The sequence below is a fragment of the Leishmania panamensis genome (assembly GCF_000755165.1).
Source record: "Leishmania panamensis strain MHOM/PA/94/PSC-1 chromosome 23 sequence".
Taxonomy (NCBI): Eukaryota; Euglenozoa; class Kinetoplastea; order Trypanosomatida; family Trypanosomatidae; genus Leishmania; species Leishmania panamensis.
In genome coordinates, this window is record NC_025869.1 from 395,263 (window position 1) to 410,755 (window position 15,493).

Sequence of the window (15,493 nt, forward strand, 5' to 3'; positions counted from 1 at the left end):
GAATGGCCAAGAGTGTGGGTGGAAGCGAGAGAGAGAGAGGAAGAGGAGGAGGAGGAGAAAACAAAAACAACAGAAACAAGCAGATGAGAGGTATACATGTATGAGAACCACAAGTCAATTCAGTCAAGACGATGGGCAATAGGAAAATAGAGGAGATCCCTCGAGGTGCAAACACGCATATACTATGCAAGGGAAAATTCAAGTGAGACTCCACGAGAAAAATAAGAAACGCAAATGAAAAGGGGGAGAGAGAAGAGGGAAGAGGAGAAAGATCCCCGAGTGAGTAGTGAATATTCACTGAACATATCCAAGATCGGCAATCGAAAAAATGAATCAGCCAATAAAATCGGCGTACACAAAATCTCCTCGACCACTCCTCCCTCCCTCTCCCGCGACCCCTGCTCGCTTTGACGGTTTCGTTAGAAACCGCTCTTTCACCTGTTAGGGTAGAGGTCGAGAGAAGGGCCAAGGGAGGTGAGGCCCATGATTCATGCTGCCTAGGTCACATACATAGACAGAGACACGTGTACCTGTTAGCGCGTGTATGCGTGGCTGAGAGGATGTGGTGAGGCCGGAATAGCTTCCCGTGCGTTCTCAGAAGCGAGCGTTCTCTATCGGAGTAACACTCAAGTGAGGCACAATCCTGCTCAGGTTCAGTGCACTGCGGTAGAGGTCAGTGGATGGGTAGGTCAGCGCTGATGGCGTACGGCTCGTCGGTTTCGACAGAGCGAGGGTCGTCATCAAGCCGGGTTTGATAGGACAGGCAAGCGGTGGCAGCTCTGCTTTAGAGTTGGCGGCGCTGTCCAGATTTAGCGAGTTCCGCTGACTTGGGGCGCAGCTGCGAGGCAACAGAGGCCTCGGCCTCTCCACGGGCGCCATGACGGCAGCAACGGTGGTAGGGTGATCGACTCGAGTACGTGGCATCGCATTGACCTCCTTGCACGGTATTTGGCGTCGGCGGCGGCACTGTGCGCGAGTATCGCTGGTGTGGGCAGTGCCGTCCTTTCTGCCGCCCGCCAGGAGCGTGGTTGCCTCGAGTCGCTGTTCAGGGAGTCTTCTCCATCAACACGCCTCTGGCCGCTCACCGACATCGACTTATTGCCAAACTCATGGGGCTCCACAGCGTCACTGAGGCCCACGTTCTGGCCAGTCGCACTGTTGCTCGGAGCGCTGCGATCATCTGACACAGCGGACAGGTGTGCCGCTTCCGAGTAGCCGGACTTACGGCGCATGATCGACCCCTCAGCGGGATCGAAAGACGCATCTTCTCGGGCGCCGCACCGCTTTGGGTCATCCACGGTGCCCTCTACCACAGCACTGGGTGGCAGGGCGCAGCTGGTATCTGCAGAGAGCTCCGTATGCACGTACTACTAGTTGTTGTCCGCGTGCGAGGGCGCATGTCACTTTGTGTTGGTGCCGCCGCCGATGTACTGCGGGCAGAAGGAGAGGCCCACTGCGATGATGATTACGACGAGGGATATGCCGACAATTGCTGCAGCCATGGAAATAATACCGACTACCGCTTTGCTCAGTGTGACGCTGTAGTCGTAGCTCACCCTTGTTGTGGCGAGCGTGCCGGGAGTGTCTTGGACGGCCGCCAACGGAATCAGCTGAACTGCCGCCGCATGGGGCTGCATCAGACCCTCCGGGGGTACACTGCCACCCGAGTAGTAGAGGGCCTGCGTGACGCTGTAGTCTCCCTGTAACAGCAGTGACGCCATCTCCTCAGGCGACCACAGGTGACTCGAGATCCTCGTGATACCCTGTACAACACGGCAGAGCACCTGCAGCCCAGCAATGTGTTCCAAGTCACTCGTCACTGTCTTAGCAGAGATAACAGAGACGTGATTCACGAAGGAGCGTCGATGCAGCCTCTTCTCAATCGCGCTCTCGATTGATGCCGAGACGGCAAGGCGGTTGCGCTCCCACACTTGGCCCCATGTCCCAGCGTCGCCGCGGAACAGGAGAAAGTAGTCGCCCGTGTCATTGGCAAGGGCTGGCAAGTCGGCATTCGGGTTAGTACTGTCAGGATCGAAAGGGTTGCCAGACGGCGGCGTCCAAAATCGCACCTCTGTAGGGAAAAGATCCGAGTAAGCCTGAAGGCCCGGGTAGGTATCCTTCAGCGTGCTCATGTAATTGTTAAACTCAGGCAGCGTAGACTTCCTCACGAGCTCTTCGAGGTCCGACGACGCACTGGGGCCTACCTCCGTGCCAGGAAAAGCCCAGACCGCGTATGATACATACAAGCTCGACGCGTTCACTTGGTTTGTTGGCGGCGTCATTTCAACGAGGTAGCTCTGTACAGTAACGTCCACGGCATCCTGCACGTCGATTTGAAGTGGCATCATGAAGACACTGGGGGTCGCAGAACCTCCAGTCGCGAGCGTATCGAGGAGCACCTGCCAGAAAAATGTTGACCCCGTCACCGGTAGCAGCATCTGTCCAACGGAGACCATGGCTGACGGGCCATCAGCCCCCAGCGCCTTGACTAATACGACAAGACTCGCGCTAGTTGCGAAGAAGTGGTTAATGCTGGGCAGAGCAGAACTGCGCACTGCCGAAAGTACCTGGGAATCTGTCAAGCTTTCCGTCGTCACAGAGAATGAAATGCCAGCGCCGTAGGCCGGACCGCTTGCCGGCGACACATACGGCGTCAAGGCCTTCACAGTGACACTTGCACTGATGTCGATACTTTTAACTGCAGTCGTAAAGTCTATCTGCGCCATCGCCTTTATGGCGTATTCCCCTTCCGGTGTGCTTATTATGGTCTGCCACACTGGCGCCGGTGCGTTCAGCCACACGCTTGTGTCCACTATGGCTGCTTTGACGAAAGTGATGTGCGTGCAGAGACACATGAGAACCAAAGCGAGAAGCTGGAGAAGCGACGACTGCGGCGGTTGTACCGCACAGCTCCAACCAGCCCGTGGATGCATCTTCATGATTATGGGTGTGTGGATGCTTTTTTGTGTTTAGCCCCGCGCTTCGATTCTTTTCTGGTTGTTGTTGCTGCTGCTGCAGGTCTTTGATATCCTTCGGAAACACGTCTGTGAGTATGTCTGCGTGTCTGAATTGGTGTGTATGAGAATAAAGCGATTGTCCAGGCTGGGTAAAGAATAAAGAGAGAGAGAGGGGGGAGAGCGCGCGTCACTCGTTCACACAGGCACACCTGCACACGGGGGGAGAGTCGCGCACGAAGCTCAAACAAACAAAACAAAACAAAGAGAGAGAGGTAGAACGACAACAGCGTATGCTGACGACTGAAAGCTAAAATTTCAGCGGAGGTTGTGTACATAGAACAAAGGAGAAGTTATCACACGAGAAAGGACAGGGGGGTCGTCCACTACACGTCCAACAGTTTTACGTCTTTGCCTTCGTGTTATTTTTACTTGACTGAGGAAGCAACGGGAGAGAAGGGAGAAAAAAGGGGGCTGGAGAGTGATGCACACGCGCACTCAGGAAGGGGAGAGAGGGAGAAAGGGAGAGACGTGGCTGCTGTTCCTCTACATGTGTGTGCGGGAGGTACAGGGAAAAGAACGCGCACGGAGGTCACGTGCGGGCAGCGAGGTGGTGAGGAAGAAGAAAAAGGGGGAGGAGGGGGGTACCACGGGGATGACGTGAAGGTAGTGGAGAGAGGGGAGGGGGAGAGGCAGGTGAGACGGAAAGAGGGTGGGGGTGGCGGAAATGGCGGAGGCAAAGGAGTGCACGCCAAAAAAAAAAAGGAAGAGGGGCATGCACGTATCGTGGAAACAGAAGCGCACAAGTCGCCCTGATCACACATGCGGCACCGCACGCGAAGCACGCAGACGCGCGAAGGGCGAAGGAGGACGAGCTGGTCAAGCGAGAGACGCCTGCGTCACGCGTAATCCATTTTGCTCTTTACTGTGAGTCGTTTCTTCTGCAATTTCGTTTCTCTCGCTTTACAGGGGAGACCTGAAACCCAGAGCGTGCATCGTAAGAGAGAGGGGGGAGGCGGAGCTGGTGAGGGACAGATGACAAGCGAAAGGGAAGAAGCCTATTGCGCGAGTTTTTGCAAGGGCAGTAGGATATTGCCTGACACTGGAGGAGCAGAAAAAAAAAAAGAAGGGAAGGGGAAAGGGTACGACTCGATCCCTGCCGTCGCTGCGTCGCGAGTCACCTCCTCCTCTCCTCAGGCCGCACTTGGCACCGTGCACCTTGTTGAGCTAACACGTATCATGCGCTCCAGCTCCCACAGTATCGTCTGCCGCTCCACTCGCTTAAACCCGGCGGCCTGGAGAATCACCTCCTGATCCCCAACACCCCACCGCCACAGCTCTGCCATGGTGGGGAGCCCGTGAAAACGCAGGCACGCGTCTACCTCCTGCAGAAGAGGCGTGAGCAGCGGCGGGTAGAGCAGTAAGTCCTCATCGCCATGGCGATTGTACTCAGGTTGGTCTTGAGGATGCGAGCGCCGAGGGGGCAGAGTTCCTCTTGACTGCTCCGCCAGTGGCATCCCCGTGTGGTGGCCGCTTACCGTCCGATGATGCGAGCGGCCATCGTGGCCTAAGCAGCGTGTTCGCATGTCATCTCCGACACTGGTGAAGGTAGTACCTCCATCCGCGTCCGAGTCCACCAAGCCGTTCAACCTTTCCATATAGGCGAGCGACGCGTCGGCGGCAACTCCACGAGAGCCATGCGCAGAAACGCCAGCCATGGCCGGACTTGCAGAAAAGAACGGGCAACGCTCTACAGCATGAGGCGACAGTCGGGCGTGGCGCAGCGGTGCAGAGTCGACCTGAAACTCTCCCCTCCCTTTGCGCCCTCGTCGATGGGATCCTGCAACTCCCGCCGCTAACCTCACTTCGTCCTCGTGGTCGGCGCCGTCATCATCGAAGGAGCTTTCCTCGAGCGAGGCATGCGGATGGTCAAGCGTCACCTCTGTATCTCCCTCTCTACACATGTCTACGTCAGTCCCCGACCACGATGCACCTTTGCCGGAGCTTTCCCTTTCAGCCCATTCTCCTCTCATGCCAGCGCTCTCGAAAAACAGACCCTCCTCAGCCTCTCCAACGCCCTGCAGCACCGCGTTCAGCCCTCGCACTGGCGCTGCGTGCAGCGGCACATGCTCCGCCCAATACAAGCGTCGCTCATCTGGACGGAGAGGCAGCCCGGTGACGCCGTGGGTGGTGTGAAGCTGCGCTGCCCGCGCATTCGCGCGCTGCCTGCGTCGCTGGGCAAGTCTGCTGAGCGTGTCGACCCGAGCGGATAACCCACTCTTGATCTGTCCCCTTTTCAGCAATACACTAGGGTTTCCAGATGCATCCGAAGAGGCAGAAGAGTCAACGCTGTCGTATCGGTAAGGCACCGCCGTCGCCGCTGCTGCCTGCAGGGAAGGAGTAACGTGTAAATGCTTCCGCGCAGCTTCAGCCGCCACCATGGACTTAAGATACGCAGCCGGCACCTCATTTGGCTTCCGCGCCAGCCCCGATACGGGGTCGTACAGCTCCCTGGTGCGCAAAGCGCCCACACGCAGCCGCGTTGCCGTGTGCATTAAGCTCGCCCCGCCACCGCCACCACCGTAGTCGTCCGCCTGCTCCACGACCACCTCCCTCATTCCGCTTCGCACGCGATCGTAGCGCGCACTCAGCGGGCCCTGTCGCAGCTGTGCCGGGTCCACACCCGTCTCGGCGGCTACACCCTGTCTGTACGCAACCAGTGCAAGTGCGGACGCGTGGTTGCTGGATCCGTAGATCATAGAGCGGGGGATGGCATTGGTGGCACGCTCGATAGCGCATCGATCCGCCGCCGTCTGCGGCAGCGCCGCAAGACCACTGCGGATTGCCTGCACTGGCGCCGCCGTTCCTGCACCGCGCTGTGGAACAGCGAAACCAGAAGGGTGATTGGAGCTCTCCTGGTACACACGAAGGCGAAATTTGGAACCAGAGCTGGTGGCCAGCACGTTGCTGAGTGCTGTGCACTGTGAGGTCGCCTCTGTGCCGCTGTCTGTCGTGACAGTGCGAGCGCTACCTGACGGTGTCGTCTTCGACGACGAGGCAGCACTCGAGGGGCCACGCGGTTGCGCCAAGTCCATGGACGGAGATGCAGGGAGGCTACCATGGCGAAGAGAATATCGGGAAGACATCCTTCCAAACTGTCGTACAGGTTGGTGGGCACGAGCACATGGATCGCGCGGCCCATCACCGGACCTCGTAATCCTTAGCTCGATATCATCGAAGCGATACGCTCCAGGTTCCACAAATGTCAGCGGCGACACATCCCCTTCTGCCTCCTGCAGCTTGCTAGAGGTGTAGAGGCGCGCATGGGAGCTGGCCAAGGGCGAACGAGGACGCGGTGGCCGTTCCTCGCACGCGCTAGGCGGGCGTGATCGCAGCGGCGGTGAAGTGGGTGCCGACGGCGATGATAACCAGCGCTTCTCGCCGTGGTCTCGCCTTGCTTGTGCTGTACGAAGCGATAGGTTGCCAGTGCCGGCCCTCCGCTGAGACATGGAAGGGTTAAAGTGGTGGGCCACGCCCCTCACAAGGCCGCTGTCCTCCTCCCTTTCCTCCAGTCCTCCACGCCACCACCACGGCGGCGTCAGATATCGACGCCCGCCTCCGTCCGGCTGGTGATGGTGAAGCTGCTCATCTCGATATGCCTCTGGAATGACCGGGTACAAGGCCGGCGACGGTACTTTCCGGTGCTGCAGTGAAGTGTAGGCGAACGGCGTTGATGCGCTCGTGCCAATATCATTAGATGAAGCGCTGTGCGTAGGTGACCCAGAAGGTTTACGCGAGGGCAACGTAGGTGCGGCAGCAACCGCTAGGTGTCGCTCCCGAACAGCTGTCTGCTCGCAGTCGTGGATGGGTGTAAGCCGGCGGCTGGGATAAAGGCCTGTGGCGCGTGAGATTTGTGCAGCTGCGGCCGCGGCGTCACCTCCCACGGGACGCCGTGTGTCCAATACAGGAGAAGCGAGCAGCTGCAGAGGAGAGGGACATGGCGCGCGGCGCAGCCCCTCCGCCGAAGCATTCACGTAGCGTTCCCCACTTGACGGGCGCGAAGATTCACCGTTGTTGAGCGCATGCCGCGCAATGGGGAGCGTCGCCTCGGTCCGATTTACCGCGCCCGAGGTGTGGGCGCGGCCACTCTGCTCCAGCAGCAGTCGATCCATCATCCACTAGAGGAAGAGAGAGGGGAAGAGCGAGAGGGCGAACGATGGCCAAAAAGAGCGCGCGCGGAAGACGGAGTGAGCGAGGCGGTGTCGCAGTGGTGGTGAAGGTGCCCACGCAAAAGCCCGCCGAGAGATCGACTTACAGAAAGGGGAAAGGAAAGGAGCCGGGGGGCGCATCAAGAGGTGGCATGTGTGCGTGCGTGTGTCGGGTTTCGGTAACGGGGGAGCGCACACACCTATCCGAGGACAGCATCGGGGAAGCTAATCCGACTGAAATATGGTTCGAGGTGAGAGTCGGCGCAGCGGAAAAAAAAAGTGGTGGGGAGAGCACACGGAAGTGTTAAGAGAGTGGCAAGACAACACACTGCTCGCGTGTGCCTGATTGAATTTCGCTCTACATACCGTTCTATCCAAAAGTGCGCACGCACAGAAGCATCGCCGCATAGCGAAGGAGAGCGACAGGCATTGTAGAACAGCACCCAACACTGGAAGTGGCAACACCCACTTCCTTGCTCTCAGGAGGCAGGGAATGGGGCAGGGGGGGGGGTGAGGCCGCCACTTCCACCTCGTTCGCGCTCTTTGCGCCTCGTGAGAAATTCGCAGCTCCTCGGCGGGAACGCCTTACGCGACGTGTCACCCTGGGATGAATCCTCGAGGCGAGTTCACGTCACCAGCCTTGACACTTCACACCTTTCCCGCTCGCACACTGGTCGGTTCGCCCTCCCGCTCCCTCAAAACCTTGGAGGAGGAGGAAAGATCCAGTTCTCCTCGTCGACGGTGATCACTCACCGCTGCTGCCACGACTCCAGCATCTGGATCTGCCGCAGAAGCGACTTGTCGTGCGCCTCCACCTCAGCTGGTCGCATATCCGGCTGTTGTGTGATAAAGCGCATCGGCCCGTCCCGAAGCAGACGCGGCTCCTTGTCGATGGGCATTGAATACGTTGTCGCCTGCTCCATACGTTCGAGGAACTCCTTCATGGCGCGCCCAGTCTCCTCAACCAGGTCCTGCGCTTGCGGTGTCTGCTCGTCCAGCATCGCGATCTCGGCAGCCGTCGCGACCATATCGGCCTCGCTTGCTCCCTCCTCCACCATATAAGACATGAGCCGGTAGCGATCCATCATGCGGTCGTACAGCTCGTAACGGTGGGAAGCTTTGTAGAAGTTCGCCAGCGTAACGATGACCCGTATGTTGAACGGCTCCAGCTCCATCGCGCGGCGGGCAGCGATAATGGCGTCGCCGAGGTTCCGCTTGGGGTCTTCCTTGTGGATAAGCAGAGCCAGCGTTTCCCACGGTGCAGCGCACGCGGGAAACTCAGCCATGGCCTCCATGCACAGGCGCCGCCCGAGTGCTGGCGAGTCGTGCGCACGGTCGTTCACGTACTGGAAAAGGGCCTCGCGGTAGTTGGCGTCCTGATCGTCGAGGATGTCTGGCGGTTCGCTGCACTGGCTGCTCTCCGTCGGTGGCACCTCCTCAACAACGCCTTTGGGGTCCACAGTAGGAGCACAACTCGCGCTGACTTCCTGCAGTGACGGTACGGGTACCCTAGCAGCAGCAGCAGCAGCAGCATTCTGTGCCTCCACGTCAGTTGGGGCAACAGACCCGTGCCTTGCTGCAGACACACCGAGCTCGCTGCTACACTTACAGTGCAACGACGACGGTGATGGCGAGATTGCTGGCAGAGGTGACGGCCTTGGTGCCGCTCTCGGCGAGGCATGCACACGAGCACGGTACACAGACGAGTTTGCCCGATAGAGCTGCATCAGCTGCTCGCATATTTTGTAGCTCTCGTGCACGCGGCCCGCACTGCGAAGTGCGGTGTGCAGCTTCACGAGCGTAAAGAAGTGAAATCGAACCGACTGCGGCAGCATCTCATAGATGCGGCGCGCCATCAGCGCCTTCAGAAACGCGATGACGAGGGAGAGCGCAAACTTTCGAGCCGCCGGGGAGATGTCGTCCGAGTCAAAGCGCACTGCAAAGTGCTGCTCATCGACAGCGCGGAAGAGCGCTTCGAGAAGAAGGCATGCGTAATCGCGGTCGAGGACTCGCACAATGGGATCCATTGCCTCGATGAAGAACCGCGAGGCGGCGCCCTCGCCGTCGGTGGAGCACTTCTGCGCGGCCGCCTCGACAATCAGGTCGGACAAGATGGACAGCGCCACCTCCACCGGTGAGACCTGAGGTAGCGTCGTGTAGTGTGGCGTTGGTGCGCGGGCGACATCCGCGCCGGCCGTTATCGTCACTGCAGCCTCGGGAGACATTGATGAAGATGGTGAAGAAGATTGCTGTGGCGTAGGCGTCGACGTGGTGGGAGCGTCTGGGCTCAGTTCTGCGCAAGGCTCCTCGGCGCAATGGGCGTCGATAATCGGCAGCTTGTTGGGTGCAGTGGCCGGTTGTAGCCGCCCTTCCTGCAGTACCTTGGCGTACCCTTCGTTCAGGTAGTCCAGCAGCACGCGTATTCGCGGTACCCACCCTTCGATGCCGGTGTCCAACTCCAGCAGCGACTCTATGGCGTCCACGTTAGTGACATCGTCCGCCAGGACGTCGTAGAAGACCTTCTCCGCCTCGTCACACCGTTTCAGGCGGCGGTACGTTAGGCCCAGGAGGTAGCGCACGTGGTTCACATCAGCGGTGGTGACAATCGTCTTTTCAGGGATCAAGGCTTCGGGTGACAACTCTTCCGCCTCCACGGCCTGTGACAAGTACGCGTCCTCCGTCTCGTGCACAGGTGCCCGCGGTGTGTCACGGCCGGGTCTTTCAATGACCTCCGTGCCGTCCGCCTGCAGAACCACGCGGAAGGCAGGAGTGCTTGAGGGGCCAGTCTGGAAAGCGTTCTCGCGGTTCTGCAGGCGCTGCTGACGCTGCTGCCACTTCAAGAGTAGCAGCCGCTGCGTGCTCATCGGCTTCTCGACCTCCCGGCCGACCACCTCGAGAAGGCCATCCAGCTCCTCGCGCAGTGCGTCTGCCGCGTGCTGCAGCTCTGCCTGTGTGCTTGCCTTGTTTGTCACCGTGTGTTTCAGCTCCTGAATGCGCAGAGTTGTATAGCCGGGGTACATGAGCTCCTCCCGCTCTAGCAGCTCGCGCTCGCGCTCGATCGCCTCCAGCGTAGCGGCTCCGACGCGGCTGACGCTGTCGTATCGTGGCATCGTGGTGGGGTGTGCACGAGGGTCTTGTATATAGCCAGATGGCGTCTCAGCGAGGGTGTTGCGTGTGACGTTACGCTCATAGCAGATGCGTGTGACACGCAGTAAACCAGGGTCAAGACAAACGCCACTCCGTAAAGCTGCATGCCCAGCATGACTACTGCGAAGTCCGCGTGCAGCTTCGTACTGTGCGTTTCTCTGATATGCCGCTGTTGATCGTAATGCGGCGCCGCGACTTTCACGCCGCAAAACTGACAACAACTCCACAAGCGCCGGCACGAATGGAGACGGAGTTGGGGGTGACGATGATGCGACTGCCTGAGAGACGGCGAGAGGGCTAGTCACCGCCATTGCCGGAAGTGAGATGATGGATGCACCACAAGAGTGAAGGCGTGGGCGAAGTCGGTGGCTCATCATGAGGAAGCCAGACGAGCAGGTAGTTGGCAGAGATGCTACGTGCCCTGGCATCGAAGAAGAGCGAGGGCGGGAGTGCGGGAAATGAGGGTGAGGTTGGCGTCCAGGAGGACGAAGATGTACACCCGGCTGGAAGAAAGCGGAGGCTTGCCAACACAGTGACAAAAAGACAAGATGCCTCTGTGCAGTGGGTGTGCAGAGGCCTCTTGTAGCGACAAGGATGATTCGATAGGCCGCCGACACCCACACGCAGGGTCAATACGTTAGATCAAGGGGGACGGAGAACGACGGGATGAGTTGCTGAGGCACATTGGTGGAGTAGTTGGCTGCTCGCATGTACTACTCGCTGCTTGCGTATATTCATAGAGAGAGAGGTATACACATCGTTCCCAGATCAAAGGTCGACGAGCGTGCCTGGTTTCCCTCCCCATCTCATTGTCTCTGGGTAGAGCGATGACAATGCTCAGCGTATTCGGCTTACGCGTAGTCCTGCTCGCTTCTTCTGTTGTGGATGGGTGCATGGCATCCCTTTCTTTCTATTTCGCTTTGTTCGGTCGGTCAATGTGGACAACAAAAGAGAGGGAGAAATGGCGATCAAATGCCGCAACAGACATGCGCACATGCACATAGAAATCGGAGAGAGAAGGGGGGTAGAGGGGCGTAGGTACAATATACATCGAGCTGCACACACCTGCGCACAGCACACGGCGTGCTGTTGCTTTGCCTCTTTACCTTGTCGCTTTCGCCTCACACCGCCAAAGGAAAGCGACGGGTGGAAGAGAGTGAGGAGGAGAAGGTAAGCTGAAGACACGCCACGCATACGTACGGGCGCACGGTGGCGCACAACAGAGGTCCCCTTTAAAAGAAAAAAAAGGACAGAGATGCACAGAGGTGTGCAGAGAGGCCCAACAACGGGGGGCTGGGCGATGTGAGAAGCGATGCAAACCGCAACAAGGGGCCTTCCCCTCCCTCCCTCCCTCCTTCTCCAGCGAAGATGAAGCCAAGCCGCCCACTAACAACTGACTCCTTGTTTCTACAGTGTCCAACCCCTTTCGCTGTCCTCACTCTACGAGATCGCCTTTGACGGCTCACAAACAGTCAGGACTACCTTGCCGTAGTCGCCGTTCTCCTCCACAAACTTGTGCGCACTGGCCGCCTCCTCCAGTGGAAAAGTGCGGCTCACAATCGTAGAGATGATGCGCTCGCTCATGTAGGGCACAATCTCGCGCTCGAAGGAGGTGACGAGCTCCATCTTGTATTGGTCACTGCGGCAGTGCAGCTTGGAAAAGGCAATCTGCGCCTTCTCCCGAAAGAGCGGCAGCGCATTCACTCGCACCAGAGCCCCGCCCATGAAGGCGATGACAATGAGGTGGCCATTCGGTGCGAGCACCTGGGCATTCTCGGTGAGGTACGTCCCACCAAAGACCGAATCGACAATCACATTCACACTCTCCTCACCGAAGAGGCACTTTACCTTCGGCGCAAAGGCCCAGCCAAGTTCGTCGCGCGCGTGACTCAGCGCCACGCTTGCATACGCCTTGCACTCGCCTAGCTTTTCCTCCGGTGAAGTCGTGATAGCGGTTGCTCTGAAATACTTCTCCGTTATCTGCGCAGAAGCGCTACCAATGCAGCTGGCACCAGCATGAATGAGGACCCTTTGCCTCGCCTTCACCTTTCCATGGCGATTGAGAATCTGCCACGCCGTGATGAAGGCCTCTGGGATGGCGGCGGCCTCGGTGAAGGTGTACCCCTGCGGCATCGCCATCACACAACCCATGTGCGCCACGGCGTAGTCCGCGTAGCCACCGCCGGGCAGCAGCGCCATGACCCGGTCTCCCTCCTTGACCCTGCCGACCACGTCCGAGCCTACCTGCTCCACGATACCCGCCACCTCGAGTCCTAGAAGGCTGTTCGCGCCGTCTGGAAGCTCATAGCGATCGCGCCATTGCGAGACACCTGCACGATTCACGCCAGCTGCCATTACCTTGATGAGCACATCCGTTCCCTTCTTGACAGCCGCCTTGGGGACTTCGCCGAGTGTCATCATGTCAGCGCCACCGAAGCCCTTCAACACCACTGCGCGCATCATCGTTTGCCCGGCTGGTACGCCAACGTATGGTGGTGGTAGTGGTGGTATGTGAAAAAGAGAGGGAATTGGAGAGAGCGAACGAGTAAGGGGGTAGGTGGAAAGGGAGTTGTCCATTTGAGAGAATACACAGAAGCAACGGGTGTAGCACAGAGAGAAGGTACTCCTAAGAACGGTGTGCATGCGCCCGTGTGTGGGTGGGTATCTGTAGTCGATAAGAAGGGAGTGGCACACACCGCGCTTTTTTCGTCGTTGACGCTCCCTCTCTCTATCTGTGTGCCCCTTTCACGCTATTCGGCAGAGTGTGTGGCGGGTCTCAGACACGTGATTTCACACCATGACGATGGGGGAAGTGGAAGAAGAGGCAGCAACAAGAGAGAGACACAGCTCCAGTACCCCTGCAACATGAGAGGAGGGAAAGGGAATAAAAGGGAGGTGGGGCGATGAGAGGCACGCCGTCGGCCATGCACGTGCGAGTGTGTGAAGGCGGGAGTGAAACCAGTGCGCACACACACAAAGCACCGAGGCAAAACGAGGCACCAACAAAGGGGAAAAAATGCACGCACACACACCGACATGAGCAAACAAACAGATACATATACATATATATATATATATGTGTGTGTATATATATACGAAAATAAAGGAGAAAAGGTAGAGAAAGGAGAGCAGCAGTGCTAGTGGAGGTGTCATGCATAGCGGCTTGCTCGTTAATCTCCTTATCTCCTATGCCTCCTCGGTATGCAGAGGGAGCACAGGAGATGCGTCGTTTACGTTGGGAACTGTGGATGTATCCTGAGCGGTGGTTTTTTTGGTTAGGGCTAGGAGGTGCAGACCGGGGGATCGAGAACAGCGAGGCACTGACACCGACGCATGCCCCACCAGGGAGAGGGGGCCGACTCACCGGAGTAGAAGGTCAGCAGAATCATGCATCAAGACTCCCTAAGGAACACTTTGCTTTGACTCAGGGGGGTCCTCCGCCCACTCACATGGATGTGCGCCTCGGTGTGCCGGTGCTGCTGATAGGGATTCGTTCCTTTTGTTCTCGTTTGTAGGAGATGGATGTTGTGCCGCATCACACCGCTGAACGAAAAGTCTTGTTCCCTCGTCTTCCCTCTGGATGGCGGCCATCGCCGGCTCTATGCATCACCGCCACACAAAACAGGTGAGTACACGCGCACGCATACTTCATAACACTAAATCATAAAACAAAGATGCTGAAACTGGCATTGACTCAAACGGCGCGCACCCCCTCAGCCTTCCAATCATCTCTCCGTCTCCTCAAAGGTGCTCGCTCGATAGAACTGCAGCGCTAAAAAAGCACTTAGAGCTCGCGCTGAAAGTGCTAGAGTGAGATGAAGCGATATATATTCCGATACCATACAAGGGTAGAACACCCCGGAGAAGCAGCGCAGAGGTTGAGATGAAATTTCACCGGAGCCGCCACCCGAAACTGAAACCGCAGCATCAGCACGCAAACATGAATTACCAAGTCGCTCAGCAAGCAAGAAGAGAGAAAAAAGCGCTAAGATGGCACGCGCAGGCACACCTATTCGCACAGATCGAAGAGAGGAAGCGACACTCCCCCTCATCAGTGGGAGCAGAGAGCAGACAACACACACACAAGGAGTGTGAGAAAAAGCTGCTAAACGGAGAGAGGCAGGAGAAGGCGCCACAACATGGAAACAAAAGAACAGGGCGCACAGGAATCAACATGTCCCACTCCTGCAGAGAGAGAGAGAGGCGTACCACCCACGCAGTGAATCAGCAATGCGCACTCACCTAGGGAGAGAGAGACTGGGACACTTCAGGAGACCACACAAAATTGAACTCACCGCGACACGCGCGCCATGGGTAAGACGGAAAAGGGCAAGTCGTGAGAAACGACCGATACCATGAGGAAGGGCGAGCAAACGAAAGGCCGAACGTGAGGCGAGTCTGTTCCAACCCAACGCAATACCAGTGAGCAAAACTCCCAAGAGCATCGTGCTCTTAGTACTCCCCTTCCTTCTGACCACTTCGAAACCCACATGGTACAGCAAACACACCACCACGCTACCCTATGGATCGCGTCCCAAGTCCCATACATCTTCCTCCTGCCTCGCCCTTGCAAGCTCTGCACTCCTAAAAGCAGCCAAGCAGTACACACCGGAAAGTCAAACACGAAATTAAAAAAGCGACGGACTGACAAGACCATGAAAGAGAGGGAAGGCAAAGACACTGCGATTGGCCAGCGTGGGAGACCGACGCATCTTGCCGCACAGAGACGCCTCTCCAGAAGCAACAGCGCAAAGTAAAACAAAGAACGAGTAGGCACCCGCACCGGCACGCCCACACGCACACAGGCACGCGCGTCATCGGCGTGAGAAGCAAAAAGGGAAAAAAACGCAAGCGCCAGGAACTAAACCCAGCCCAAATACACCCACCACAACAACACAACGAACGATAAGAGAGAACGGCTAAAGGTAGCACTCCTTTTAGCTGTATGCCCACCCAAACACCTGCGCTTCCCTTTGCAGCTCACATGACAGCAAAACAAAAAAGAGAGCTGGGTGGCAGCACCAGGCGAAGAGAACGAAGCACACAGACAGAAAACCCCCGTCACCATTGCCCCTGCCGCTGCAGCGCTCCTCCTTACCTCCTCCAACGCGGCCATTCTCCGCCGTCCAGCGCATGACGTCCGGCGCTCCGCACTCGACCCCGGCCCGTCGCAGGCCCACCGGT

The 15,493-nt window shown here is 58.0% G+C and overlaps 4 protein-coding genes across 4 annotated transcripts, besides 1 other annotated feature; all 4 read right to left on the reverse strand.

Annotated features, from left to right (window-relative positions):
* Positions 1 to 1,400: 1,400 nt before the first annotated feature.
* On the reverse strand, positions 1,401 to 2,939 carry LPMP_231000 (hypothetical protein; the record flags this gene model as incomplete). Its single annotated transcript, XM_010700955.1, has 1 exon — positions 1,401 to 2,939. One exon carries the CDS (start codon positions 2,937 to 2,939, stop codon positions 1,401 to 1,403), a length of 1,539 nt encoding a protein of 512 aa, XP_010699257.1.
* Positions 2,940 to 4,147: 1,208 nt separating this feature from the next.
* On the reverse strand, positions 4,148 to 7,129 carry LPMP_231010 (hypothetical protein; the record flags this gene model as incomplete). Its single annotated transcript, XM_010700956.1, has 1 exon — positions 4,148 to 7,129. The coding sequence occupies one exon, from the start codon at positions 7,127 to 7,129 to the stop codon at positions 4,148 to 4,150; it is 2,982 nt and encodes a 993-aa protein (XP_010699258.1).
* A 782-nt stretch (positions 7,130 to 7,911) lies between these two features.
* Positions 7,912 to 10,272, reverse strand: LPMP_231020 (hypothetical protein; the record flags this gene model as incomplete). The annotated part of the gene is made up of 1 exon (XM_010700957.1): positions 7,912 to 10,272. One exon carries the CDS (start codon positions 10,270 to 10,272, stop codon positions 7,912 to 7,914), a length of 2,361 nt encoding a protein of 786 aa, XP_010699259.1.
* A 1,477-nt stretch (positions 10,273 to 11,749) lies between these two features.
* LPMP_231030 (quinone oxidoreductase-like protein) lies at positions 11,750 to 12,772 on the reverse strand (the record flags this gene model as incomplete). The annotated part of the gene is made up of 1 exon (XM_010700958.1): positions 11,750 to 12,772. The coding sequence occupies one exon, from the start codon at positions 12,770 to 12,772 to the stop codon at positions 11,750 to 11,752; it is 1,023 nt and encodes a 340-aa protein (XP_010699260.1).
* A 2,652-nt stretch (positions 12,773 to 15,424) lies between these two features.
* Positions 15,425 to 15,490: a repeat region.
* Between the last annotated feature and the right edge of the window lie 3 nt (positions 15,491 to 15,493).